Raw genomic sequence first — 13,903 nt, forward strand, 5'->3', positions numbered from 1 at the left:
GGAGGCCCAGCCTGACCTCGCTCCCCTGGGAGCCCTGCTGCCTGTGGTGGACACGTGGCGTGCGAGAGCGAGCTGGCCGCCTCACAGCTGCGCCCTCTCGGCAGCCGGCGGTGTGGGCCCTGAGCCCGTGGGAGCCATCACGGGGGGGGCGTCAAGTGGCATCCCTGGAGCCACGGTGTTTCATGCTCAGACCATTCAGAATGCAGCATGGCTGACTCGGGTCCCATGGCCACCCGAGGAGAGACGGCCGGGTGGGGGTCAGGAGACAGGACACGGCACACAGGGTGGGCGACACCCCGTCCCTGCCCAGGACCTCCAAGTCCAGGGGTTGGGGAGAAGGCCATGAATACCAGCGACAAAAGCAACACAGTCCACGATGGATGCAGGGGAAAGCCCTGCAGGCCAAGGATTAGGTCAGCGGGTGCGAGAGGGCCGCAGGCCTTTCGTGTGCGTGGGCGCGTGTCTGTGCCGCAAGGGGGAGGGGGGGAGGGGCAGGAACAGCCGCGGGGGGAGGGGGAGCCAGGCCAGCACGGGCGCACAGGTGCAGGATCTCTGCGGACGGCACAGGGGAGACCGGTGGAGATGCTGGAAAGACGGCAGGGTGGTGGCCGAAGTCTGAAGGGCTCCTCAGGCCACGCTAAGGTGCTCAGAGCTCCTGGGAGGCAACGGGCACCTCCAGGAGCACCCAGGTGAAGGGCAGCGTTACCGCAGGGTGCGAGGGGCCGCCAGAGGCAGGCAGCTGGAGTCTGAGGATGCAGACCCAGAAGGTGGCGCCGGAGGTGGGGGCAGAGGGGGCGGGGCTGGCCTCTGGGTCCCACCCATGACCACCGACCTACGCTGGCGCCTACCGCTCGCAGCCCTGGTGGCTGGCCCTCAACTCACAGGCGCTCAGCACCACCCTTCCTGCCTCCCGACAGCTGAATTAAACGGGGCCACAGCCAGGTTGCAAACTGCTTCCCTTGAACTCTCACCCTTTCTGACGACGCTCACTAAAGTCCTGAGCCTGGTCACAACTTTCACTTCAAGTGTCACTGCGGGAAAATGGGTCCCAGGGCCCGGTCATCTCATTCGTGGCTCCCACACTTCGCCTCTTGACTGACCGGCCTGTCGTGCGGCAAGCAGGACCAGCGTGGACGCAGCAACAGCCTGGCTCCAGGGCTGCCTGGTCTGGCTGGCTGAGAGCAAGGTGACCCCTTTGCTTCCCTGGTGGACGGAACCAGTGCCCCGTCCCACAGAGGAGGGCTCTGTACACACATGGTCACGTCTGCTTCTGTCCACAGGGAGCACGTCAGCCAGTGTCACGAGATGCTGCAGACACAGCAGCACTAACCCAGACCTTCTCCCGAGTCAGGGGGCTGAGGCGGGCTGGGACGGGACCTCGAGAGGCCACGTCACAGGCACTTGAGAAGCACCTCACATCCCCCTCGGCTGTCTGAATGCTGGTTGAGACCAAGACACACCTCCCACCAGGGCTTCGGGGGCCCTAGGGCGGGGACCCCAAAAGGCACTGTTGCCTGGTCTCCCTCACACCCACCCAGGGACCAGGGACGGGGAGCAAGCGGAGCCGAAGAGGAAGCCCCGGCCCCAGCGACGTTACCTGGGTGGGTGCACTGCGGGACAGGTGCGCCAGGTCCCCGATCCTGGCCGCGGCCCGTGGGTCGCTGGAGCTGATCAGCACGGGGGCGCTGATCTCCATGGAGCGCCTGTGGCTGGCGGCCTGTGTGGACCTGTGCGTCACGCTGAGCGCCGTGAAGGAGTGTCGCTTCTTGGCATTCTTCTTACTGTCCACACGCCGCTGGAAGGCGCTGACCGCCCCCGTGCTGCCTGAAGTGGGACCTGGGGCCGCGCTGGCCCCCGCACCGGGGTCAGAGGGCATGAAGGTGAGGCAGCCGGACGCTGAGGCCGGGCCCAGCCTGTCCATCTCCATCAGCTGCTTGGCGGCATCGTTGAGCTAAGGAAAGAGGGGAGAGGCAGACGTCAGTGGACAGCAGCCGCACCCCACGTCCAGCCTTTTGCTCGCGCCTCAAAGCCACCAGAGTGTTCAAGCTGCCAGACCCTTCCAACAGCACGTCCAGTACGAACGGTGCGGAGAAAACACAGCGAAGGCCAGGGTGGCACCTGGACATTCTACTGAAAAGGTGTGTTTCCAGGGGCTGCTCCCTTCTCCCCACTTTGGCCGAGTGGGGCTGCCTGGGAAACACCCAGAGGGGGTGCCTAGGGTGGGAGCAGCCCCCATGTGCTCCCCACCTCGTGTACCAGCAGGACGCAGCTTCCCCGGCACGTGGCCACCCTAGGCTGACCAGACTTCCGGTGGAGCGGCCTCAGGCTGCCGGCAGAGCCCTGCCTGCAAGGTTCGGGGAGGGGCCAGAACAAGGGCCCTCCTGGAACAAGACACACCCGTAGACCAGGTGGGGATGGTGGGGTCCAAGGAAAGCATGAGCAGGGACCAGGGCGCGAGCTCAGTGCTGGCGCTGGGTCACCGTCCCAGGTGCCAGTGTGAAGAAGGGTTTGAAGCCTTTGCGGGGTGGGGGCGGTGCTGGAAGGACACACTGGATCCTGACGGGAGCAGGAGAGAAAGTGTGTGCGCCAAGGGAGCCTTCAAGGGCATGAGGTCCCTGCAGGCAGGTGAAGGCCACATGGTGCTGGCTGTGGATCTGCAGGGCGCCTGGTGCAGGCACCGTGCCACGTCCTCCCATCAGCCTGGAGCCGTGGGCCAGGCCAGGAAGGGTCCCTCGGCCCTGCAGGTCCTCCCTTGTATACCGACCGGGGTTTGCGGCTGGCAGCATCTCGATGAGTTAAAACCAAGCAAAAGCAGCAGCGCTGGATTTGCGCAGCGAGAGGGAGGGATGCTGTGTCCAGAGGCCAAGCCGATCACAGGCACTGGGTGCGCAGCCGCCTTCAGACGGCTCAGGCACAGGCTGTGAGCATTTCCACTACAAACTCCTGTCCTTCACGGGGGTTTGTAAAACTCACTCCAGGCCCCAAACCGCGTGATCTAAGTCCACGCTTAGCCCTGAGACGCTGCCTCCAATCAGGCTCAGCTGCCTCGCTCTGCTTTAAGGCTTTATTCGTTTGCCCCATCAGCAGTGCTGCTCGGAGAGCAAGCCGGTGCCCAACCCCCTCCCTCGCAGCCTTCGGGGGCCCTCTGACCCCCGAGGGCCGGCCTCCTCCACCCCGTGGTGTGCACCCACCTGCAGCGCCAACGGAAGAGCAGAAGCAGGAAGCGCCAGGCATGATGCCTTTGCTTATGGGCACCAGAACCCGGTCTAGACCTGCTTGCATGTGGCAGATTTCTGTACAGAAATAAGGGCACCGACGACGCCCCCGGGCTCAGATGATCCCATTCGTCCCCAAAGCAGCAGCCCAGGGTCCCCGGGGACCCTGCTGCGTCAGTATCAGAAACCGCAATTTCAGAATCAGGAAACCCAGGCACGGACCGGCAGTGTGTGCGCACGCCCAGACCTGGGCAGGCAGGTCACCAGACCACTGGTTCCGTCCAGAGGGCTCTAGACTGAACGGAACCTTTAAAACAGGAGGAAGACTGGGAAGCCAGGCACAGGGGAAGACATCAGGGATAAGAGCAATCGGTGGGACGCGCCCGGCGGTTTTCAAGGAAAACAACGGGGAACAGGTGCGCACGTCCACCGCTCCGCCCTGACCCGGGGGGAGGACTGTGGTCCCCACACGTCCGCACAGGAGCAGCGGGCCGTGACCGCGCCCTGGGGAGCGATGTGTGTCCTCCCTTCCCGGGACTCAGGGGTTGGAGGACAGGGCTCAGACGTAGGGACAGCACGTGTCTCTGAGGCCCGCCGCCCGTTCTGGTCAGATCCAGCTGCACTTCAGTGGGCGCTGCCACCCGGGAGCCTTTCAAGACGCTGATTCTGGCTCAGTGGGCCTGGGGTGGTGCCCATATCTCTGCATTTCTACAGCCCCCAGAGACCCTGCCGCTCGCAGGAGAGCCGGCTTCAGAGTGGAAGCCCCGCCCCGTGAAGCATCCACGTGACCTGGACGGCGGCTCTGCTGGTGCTTCCTTTAATCCACTTCTCCCACCGGGGGGCTGAGGACAGCACAGGTCGTTACGCTGGCAGGCGGCTGTGACTCCTCAGAGCTTCACAAACTCAGCAGCTGGCGAGGAAGGGTCTTCGCCTGCCCGCAGCTCCTGTGAGGAGACACCGCAGGAGCCCCCCTTCGCTGGCAGGGTGGGCAGGCGGCTGATGGGCATCTGGATCAGTGCTTCTTGGGCGTAAAACTCTGCTTTTCACCAACTAAACCGTCTGTGGGGTGGTGAGAATGCAGCCCCAGCTCCCCTCCCCCCCCAAAGGCTGCATCTGGGGCACAGCGGGAGCCCCCGGCACCAAGGCTCTCGACAGCTGGCCGGGCTGGTCGAGCGCAGGCGGCCGCTGATGACCACCACCAAGCACGGGGGACCGAGAGCCGCTGTCCCCCCAAAGGCTCGTGTGGCCCTTGCGCCAACTGAGCAGGTCCCAGGTGCAGGACCACGGCTCACGCCTCTCTTCTCCGTCTCGCCGGACACACCACGGCTCCCCTCACGCACGGCACGGGGGTGCTTATAACCAGCCCTGCGGCATCTTCAGGGTAAAGACAACATATCCAGTGAGGTACACCTGTGCTTTTGGCAGCTGGAGGGGCTGGGTTCATTTTGGAGATTCAAATGTGTCTTTAAAAATCAGACCTTTTTTTGGCACGAAAATTAGGTCACGCAAATTCTCACACTGGGAGGCCAGCTACAGCTACCGAGGTTCGGGCGGGGAGGTTCTGTTCCCTCCCTTTTGTTACGAGTGTGTGCCGGTGACCTCGCGGGCCTGCTAGCAGCCCCAGCCTGTGTTTAGCGGGACGGCGAACGCGAGATGTCCGTTAACACCAGGTGCAAGGCTGTCCCCACCCACCGGAGGGTGTGTCCTACACCTGCTGTGGGACAGGCCCCCACGCGGGAGGAGGTTCCCATCCTGCAAGTTAACATTTCACACGGTGGGCAGCAAGGCCGGGGGCCCTGAGGGTGTGGCGGAATCACAGGACAACCGCCCCTGGCTGCCGCCCCACCACCAGCGCAGCCAGCTGCCTCCCCGCCAAGCCCCCGCCGCCCCCCACGTTCCCACTCGAGCCTGCTCTGTCCCCAGGTGCCTGAGGCGACGAACGAGCCTGCAGTTCTGCTGCCAAAGTGCACAGGCGAACTGAGGCCGCCCTCCGGCACCTGAGGTTAAACGAGAAACATTCATCCACCAAGGTCAACGCAGGCCAACACCGGAGCTGCACACAACTGCCTCGTCTTGCGAGAAAAGGCTGATTAGAGGCAAGGATTTGGGGAGAGATGATGTCTAAAAACGGAAGCCGGGAGGGGCAAATGGCATTCACTTCAGCCCCCATCACCCCGGGCTGGACAAAGCCCACCTCTGCCAGCCGCCAGGTGCTCCCCATGAGGGGGGCACCGCCGTCCACCAGCCCGCGTCCCAGCTGTCCTGCCAACGCGGCCCTGCTCCGAGGCACCCCCTCCTCCTGGGCTCACCCCGCCTGCGGGAACACGGCCACCCTCTTCGCCCTGAGCCCCTCCGCAGGGTGCGTCTGAAAGCCGAGGGCCCCGGACTGGATGTTCCAAGGTTCCTGAAGGACCTGTGGTAATTCCCCCTGAAGGTGAACTTAAAGGAGACAAAGGCTGTTTTCCAGCAAAAGAGGGGGGCACAGGGCACCACTGCCTGTGCACACTCTAGGGAACCGAGGGGGGCGAGGTCCCCAGGGGCGCGTGGCTGGGGGCTGCCTGGGCGCTTGCAGGGCACTTCTGACCAAGGTGACCAGTCCCACAGGGCCCTTTTGCCTTCAGGAGGCCACGGAAGTCCTTACTGAGGAAGGAGGGGCCTGCTGACACCTGGGGATGGGACAGGAGGCGGGAGCCCTGGGTGTCCAAGGAGGAATAGCAGGCAGAGGGGCTGGAGAGACACGTGGTTGGGAACGGGTGCCGGGGGTCAGTGGGGCCAGGGCCCGGCTCTCCTCTGTGTGGGCGGAGGGCTTGGAGGACTCCAGCGGGAGGACCCCCTGACTTCTGTCAATTTTCCAACGATGTCATTGGAAAATTCTCACAATTTAATGAAGAAAGCAACAGAAATACTGATGCAGCGACATCCCAAATTCGTTCACAATACATGTAAATTTACACACAGAAAAGAATACAGGAAACAACAGCACGCTCGCAACGTTTCTATTCATTCTCCTCCTACACGTGTTTTTTATTCATATTTACTGGTAGGATTATGGTGACTCTGATTTTCCTCTTCACACTTTTCTGAATTTCCCTGTTTTGAACAACAGCCAGGTGTATCAGGAAGTCATTAAAAACAAAACGTGCAGATTAGGCTGGGACAGCTTCCGACATAGGGTGAGACTTCCGGGGCCGCGGGAGCACCATGTTTTTTCCACTCCGTACAAAGCCTGAAGTGCCGTAAAAGACCTTGCTGCTCCCCAGGTTAGACGCAGTGGCTTTGGGAGCTGTGGTTTCACGGCGGATCTGACAAAGGTTTCCTCCCCGTCGGTGGCTTGGTTAGGAGCCCGGCTGGGGGGTCTCTACAGGGAGCACAGCGCTCATCCTTGGTACCACACTCCCACCCCACAGGGTGTCTGAGAGCTCAGAGGTGGACAAGACCTACCAGCCAAAGCGGGAGGAAGGCTGAGAGAGGTGGGCCCGGGCAGGGCCGGCAACCCTGTCCACCCCCCACCCTGAATGCTCGCCTGTGAATGCTCGGGGGTGGGGCAGGACGCCCCTGTGGGTCTGTCTTCTTAAGCAGGAGGAGCTCAGGCCTGGGGGGTCCCCTCCCTGCTCCCAGCTGGCTCAGGGCAGCAGTTCTAGACAAGGGGGCCAAGCCCTCGGGCGGGAGGCCCAGGTCTACGCTTGAGGGCGAGGCGCTAGCGAGCTCCACTGCCTCCGGATCTGACCCATGTTCCTCCACTGAGATTTGTTGGTAATAAAGTTAGCACTTAAATTTCCATCTCTTAGACGTTCATCTTTCTCTCAGCTGGATCTGAGAACAGGGTGTGAAGACTTCTCTGGGGACTTCCCTGGTGGTCCAGTGGTTAGGGCTCTGCAGTTCCACTGCAGGGCCTGGGTCTGATCCCTGGTTGGGGAACTAAGATCCCACAGAAGAAGAAGACTTCTATAACTAAAACCTCAAGGGCAACTCAATAAACTCTCCCCCAAACTTACATGTTTAAGAACATATTAACATAGGAACAGTGTTGCAAATTTAGCAATAAGAAGTCCTAACAGGAACAGATTTCAAACACACATTCATCCCCCTTTAAATACAAAGGTTTACAGAAGCGTGCGTTAACCCCCGGGGATCATTTTTCTGTACCCGGTCTTGAGCCGAGCCTCAGCCATCAGCTCCCGAGTGGGGAGCTGGGCGTCACGGCCCAGCCTTCCGATCTGAATCTGCACCCTCTGCCCGGTGACTGCAGGTGGCCGGTGCAGCCCCCTGAGAGCCCAGGCTGGCTGCTCTGGCCTGGCCCACACGCACGCCGCCACCTTGGCCTTGGCCTCCAGCAGGACTTGAAGCCCGACTGTTACTGAGGAGGCCCCGCCCTGCACAGTTCACAGATCCTCGTTCTCCAAAGTACAGTGTTCCTTCCCTCGGAATGAAACGAGAAACTGTTCCAAATTGGTTTTTAAAGGATCGAAGATTTTCTTCCTTGTCCATACAACAGCCTCAAAGACAATACTCCCGCAGTAAGAATACAATTTTGCGAGGAGACTCGAGGGCCCCTAGTGCCGGACACGCCGTCACAGGAAACGAGGTCCCCACGCGGCCCTCACAGCACCAGTGCCGCTCCACGCCCAGCACCCAGGCCCGAGGAGGGGGAGGCCATCACCCCGCGGCACAGACCAGGAGGCGAGGCTGGCAGGAGCGCGGGGCTGGGCCCCTGGCCGACTCTTTGCCCCGCGCGGCCTGTGGGCTACAGGGAGGAGCCCGGATTTACTCTGAGAGCCAGGGGCCCCCCGGGGGCTGTAGGCAGGAGTGAGGCCCGAGTCACCTTCGTTCAGACTGTCTGGTCCACGTGTGACAACGGACCCTGGGGAGGTGAGACCGGTGGAGGGTAGGCTGGGAGATGGTGACAGATGACAGGGCTGCTCTCAGGGGCCCAAGACCCAGCACAGCTGGAAACTTTTCGTCTAGAAGGTTCTCTCTACATTTGTTTTATGCTATCAACCCCCAGGTAAAGGCAGGGTTAGAAATGAAGGACACGGCTGGGGGGTGGTCAGCAGACAGAGGCCCAGAGGCCGTTCCGTGAGCAGGGAGGGGATGCAGACTCACCCACTTGCGGTGTGTGCAGCAAACTCGAAGCCCCGAGAATGACCAGGCCGGCCTCCCACGGACCCCACCCCCCACCCCCACTCGCCCGCTGCCCCTCAGCTCCAGGCAGCCCGGGCATCACTGGGCCCGCACCGCAGCTCCTGCCCCTCCCCTCCGGCCCCCGGGGGCTTCTCTGAGCAGGAGAGCTGTAGGGTCCCTGCCGCAGCCTCCCTGCCCCCTTCGAGCCCTGTTTGCACAGAGGATACGCTGCCCTCTAGACTTCATCTTCTCTTCTTCCTTCTCTCGTCCAGCGAGACTCTGGGTTTCAAGACGATTCTCCGCAGGGCCTGGCACACGGCGGCGCTCGATGGAAGAGTGACTGAAGGGCTGAGCGAGTGGAGGGGTGGACGGTGGCCCCCGCTGGCCTGCAAGGCACAGCTCAGACAGGCTGGAAACCTGCTCTTTCAGTCCAGGGCTCAGACGCGCCAATAGACACAGGAACGGCCCCCGAGGGAGACCGCGGAGTCCTCAACGGCTTCACACCATAACTCTTAACTGCTCTGGCTTTGAGGATTTGGAAGAAATAAACGCAACAGAGGACAGCTCTGAGTTCCTCTGAGGAGGCCGGGCAGAGGAGGTGAGGCCAGAGCTAGCCGCTCTTTCTCCCTTTGCAGTAACTGGCGGAGTCGAGGCGGCTGCAGAAGGTGGCGCCCCGAGCACACGCTGGTCTCAGAAGGGTCCGGGTCACCAGCGACTCGCAGCCTCCTTCCAAACAGAAGTGCTAATCAAAGGTAACGGGAGAGACACCACGACGGAGGCCCAGACAGTTAATCTGGGAAGTAATTCGTGGTCAAGTCTTAGAACTACTGGGGGAGCGGCGGCTGGCACTGCAGGGCCATCTCCCCACAAGTGCTCTCTGCTCTGGAGGGAAGGCACCCAGAGGCCCCATGACCCTTTCCAGCTGCGCCATCAGACTCGCTACTCTGCACTGAACACAGGCCTGAACCTCAGCCAAGGCACACTCTGCGGTCCCTTAGTAACACCCAGAGCCGAATCTCTCCACAGCTAAGTGTGCTTCGTTCACCTTCACCACGGAGGCCCCCCCAGGGGGCAGGCGGAATCCTGCACACCAAGCCTCTCCCCCAACTTATTTCTCAGACACGGGTCCACCAGACCCACTGCGTCAGACTCGGGGCTGGGCCCGGAGCTTTCCAGGGGACTCTGACGCTCACTGAAGTTTCTGAGTCGCTGGCCTGGATGACTCGGTAGGGAAGGTAGGGATGTGGATTCCCAGGAGGGAAGCTGAGTGAAGGCACCCGTCGAAGCCACGGCCGAGGGCAGGGCGGGAGGGTGGGGAGGCCCAGGCAGCCTGCGGGGACACGGAGGCCTGAGGAACCTGTGTCCCCGAGCAGGATGAGGATGAGCGGACGGCGGGTGAGGACACAGAGATTCTGAGTCAAAAAGCGTCCAGTGGAGGGAGCTCAAGTTGGCTGAAAAAAATCCCATCCTGCACGTACTTGGTTTTCTGGGTTATTATTGCCCATGTGAGCGACACGTGATGGGAAGGAAAGAAGCAGCTGGAGCCTGGGCAGAAACGGTCAGACAGAGCACCGCTGGCTGCTGTTCCCCCGGCTGCGCGAACCGAGGCCCCAGGAGAGGCTTGGGCTCAGCGGGCAGCCAGGCCTGGCTCCTTCCAACATCGCCTGCACTTCAGCCGCAGGTTGAGACACTGTCATGCCTGCTTGTCTACTGAAGATGGAAGTCATCTCTGCTTTTTTCTGGGCCCACCTGCAGCTGGATTTCCAGGCTGTGGGCAGGGCTACCACACAGAAGCTCCCAGGGAGGCTGCAGGGGCCGGTTTCACAAGGCCTTGCTAAGTCCCACCATGTGCTTCCAAGAAGACAGGCTGAAGGTGTCCCAGCTGAGACCTCAGAAATGGCTGACGGCTTAGCCCTTACACTTTGACCACTTCTGTGAAACACTGGCCCACAACTCAACAACACTACACAAACCCACTAACTGCCTACTATGTGCAACCACTATGCCAGGACCCAGAAGGGAAAAGAATTGCTACTAGTCTGGCCTCAAAGTGGCTACTTATGTAGTTATGAAGACAGAGACGATGACAGGAAAACTGAGACGTTACATGTCACTCTGTGTACAGTACATTACAAGATGTTAACGTCACAAATTGTTCAAAAAACACTAAAGGGGACTTTCCTGGTGGCGCAGTGGTTGAGAGTTCGCCTGCCAATGCAGGGGATGCGGGTTCGTGCCCCGGTCCGGGAGGATCCCACATGCCGTGGAGCGGCTGGGCCCGTAAGCCATGGCCACTGGGCCTGCGCGTCCGGAGCCTGTGCTCCGCAACGGGAGAGGCCACAACAGTGAGAGGCCCGCGTACCACACACACACACACAAAAACCACTAAAGGAGGGAGTGATCAGGGAGAGCTGGTCCCTATGCATCTACCTATCTCCGTGGAGGAAAGTCCCAATGATCACACCCCAGCACCCAGATCATGCCTTGGGGTGCAGACCCGGATCCCAGCGGGGCCACCCAAAGGACACTGAAGTCCTGCCCCCCAGGAGCCCCACGGCTCCTCCCCTCCGTCGCCTCCCGGGCTGAGCCTGCCCTCTGGTGACTGAGCGTCGTCTGTTGGGTGAAGCGCATTAAGTCTTCACAAAGGCACAGTCAGCACAAGGACACAGAAACGCGGGCAGGACTCATATTCAGGTCCGGCGGGATGTCCCTGCCCCCAGATGCCCACTGACGTAGAAGCTCGTGAGAAATAGGTCGTGCAAACGGAAAAACAAAACGGAGCTTCAGGCAAGATCACATCTCCCCCACGTTCTGCAGCAGGAAGCCCTGAGTGGCGTCTCTCCTGTTTCCTTCCTGGGGTTTTGTCGGGTCACCTCTGATGTGGCAGAATCAGGGTGTCCTGAGAGTTACGATCTGGGTGAGGAAGCAGGGGTCACACCTGCTTGGAAGAAACGGAGGAGCCGCCAGCCCACGCCGCCCCCATTGGCCCACCCAGAGCACTGGTCGCAGGACAGTGTTTGGACCTGGTTGTAACCCGTCTCCACAGAGGATGAGGGCCTCAAAGACTTCCACCCAGTCCTCACGTCTCTGATGAAAGCTGACTGTTTACTCTGGGCCCTGGGCTGGGGAGACTCAGCATGGGAGAGCCATGGCTGACCTACTGCTTTCCCGTTCTGTCAGAAGTACCTCTTGCATCCTAATTTTATCCTTATTTGTCCCCCCCCCCCCCGCAGTTTTACTGAGGTATAACTGACATATAACCTTGTATTAGTTTAAAGGGTACAACATAATGGTGTGTCACCCTTATTTCAAAATTCGAAACCACTGCAGGTTAACAAGAAGGAATAAGAAGGATCATTTTTACCCTCTCACCTGAAATGCTAAAACCAAATTTATGGAACAGTTTTCAGACACGGGACATCAGACAGCTCAGCAGTGAAGCAGCTCATAGACCACAGGACATGGAGTAGAGGACGCAGCTTCGCAGGTGGGGACGGGGATAATCAGCCCCACGTTAGAGGCGCCCTAGTCCTGCCCGTCAAAGGGTAAGACGGAGGCACGAAAGCATCACACTGTTTCTGTATAACTTACATCCCAGGACAAGGCTTGCAAATATTTGTAGGAATACAAAAACATCCAGCACTGGAAAAGCCAAAATTCACACCACTGGCATCCAGTTAAAGATACCAGGCAGGCAGAGAAGCAGGAAACCGCAGCCTCTACGTCAACGGTAGAGATACTCACAGAGGCGAAAGGTCGGCCAGTGGAGCAGAACCAGAAACAGCCCGGAACACAGAGCCCGCAGAGAAGCACGACGCAACATCCCGAGCACCCCGCGTCCGAGAGGCAGGGCAGCGTGCATGTCAGGAGACACAGCGGGGGCACCTTCCGGAGACGAGCCCCGGACACCCAGCCCAGCCGTCCGCGTCGCAGAGGCCCCGTCCACCTGTCCGTCTGCCGTGCGCTTCCCGCCTGCTGCTCCCGCCGAGGCCGTTTCCGCCTCCTTCCACATAGGTGGGGGTGGAGCAGCCTGCGCCAAACCAACCCTCCACGGGGAAGAACACGGAGGTTTCCACAGGTTCCGGGGCCAGGCCCGCCCAACCGCCGGCCACGAGAGAGGCCACGGGACGGGAGGGCTGTGGGAACGGCTGCAGCCACGTGAATCCACCTCGAGCTTCACAGCGAAATGACCACCCGCGGCTGCAAGTCGCTGGTTCTGAACCGTGTCCAGGTGAACTGGTATCGCCGCCTCGTCCGGCATGGGCCTGGGGGTCTGTGTGGCTGCCCAACGAGGGTCCCGTCTCCGTGTCTCCCTTGGAGAGTCTGCCCGGCGGCACACCCTCGCTAACTTCTAACAGCCTGACGGTCACACGACCATCCCTGTGTCGGCGCCAGGACCACTTCAGAGAAGTCGGCAGAGCTGGTTGTTTGTAGGCGGTACAGAATGATGGGAGGAAAGGAAAGGAAGAAAACGTAGCTAGAAGAGGGCCTTCATCCCAGAGAGCCCCTCTGCTCGGAGCTGCGGCCCCCGCTCACGGGGCTGCTGAGAGCGTGTGGAACGGCCAGCCGGCCCCTCGGCTGCTCTGAGGGCCTCCCCCCTCCTCAGAGGCCTCGGTCCCCTGAGAACGCCAGTGGCCGCAAACCGTCACCCTCTGGGCGTGTGGCGCTGGACCTCCACTCGGGGCTGTGCCTGGCGCCTCACGGGGTCCTCCTGGTGTGCTTTTGGACGGGGCACCGTCCATGCGTGCAGAGGTAGAAACTCGGTACTGACGCATCACACAGCTCAACGAAGCTCAGGCGGCCTGCAGGTCCAGTCAGGGCAGGAGCAGCATCTTTCCAATCCCCGGGCCCACATCCCCCAGTGGGAGCAGGAAGTTAGAACCCCACTCCCCTCTCCCACCGCCCACGCTGGGCACGACACGTGGGGTTTCTCGTCCAGGAGCTGCGCCCCCTCAACCAGGGACACCCCTGCAGGTCTATCCACCCGCATCCCAACTAGAACGTAGGGTCTGTGGAGGCGCTGAAGCCGAGTCAGGGCTTGGGCCTCCCGCGTCCATCTGCTTCTCCCCTGAGCTTGGGCGTGGACCTTCCACTAGAAGCCACAGACCCTCCCCAGCCTCCTCCCTGGAAACGTTCTGCCTGCCCCCCGGCCTGAGCTGAAAAACCAAGACAACGGTGAAGAAATAACCAGCAGTTACTGGGGGTGTGGGGCGAACCCAATGCATGAGGGGCAGCTCCAGGCTCTGGGCCTTTGAAACAATACAGACAACTTCAGAGCTGTGTGTTCCCAGAGAAGGTGGCAGCTTCGATACCATATTTAGAGACGGAGGCTCAGAATAATACGCTCTCTTCGTAAATAAAGTCACAAGGAGACGGCGGTGCTACACGTGCAAGAAGGGCCAAGTTCAACATGGTAATTAGCTGAGGCTTCGACAACATCCGCCCTAATTTCCGCACTGAAGACAAGGCCTCTCAAACGGGAAGCAGCTGCCGTTAGCAACCGTACCATTTTGGGCATTACATCCATCCGGCTAAATCAGGTTTCAGTTTTTGCTTCCATCAACTCC

The 13,903-nt window shown here is 60.8% G+C and overlaps 1 protein-coding gene across 1 annotated transcript in view; it reads right to left on the minus strand.

The window, feature by feature from the left end:
* Positions 1 to 13,903, minus strand: part of SH3RF3 (SH3 domain containing ring finger 3) — a 201,219-nt gene that overhangs the window by 70,488 nt on the left and 116,828 nt on the right. Inside the window, exon 5 of the mRNA XM_060027650.1 lies at positions 1,598 to 1,951. Coding sequence (XP_059883633.1) covers positions 1,598 to 1,951 — 354 coding nt within the window. The remainder of the gene's footprint in view (positions 1 to 1,597; positions 1,952 to 13,903) is intronic.

This window comes from Delphinus delphis, chromosome 12 (genome assembly GCF_949987515.2).
Source record: "Delphinus delphis chromosome 12, mDelDel1.2, whole genome shotgun sequence".
Classification (NCBI taxonomy): Eukaryota; Metazoa; Chordata; class Mammalia; order Artiodactyla; family Delphinidae; genus Delphinus; species Delphinus delphis.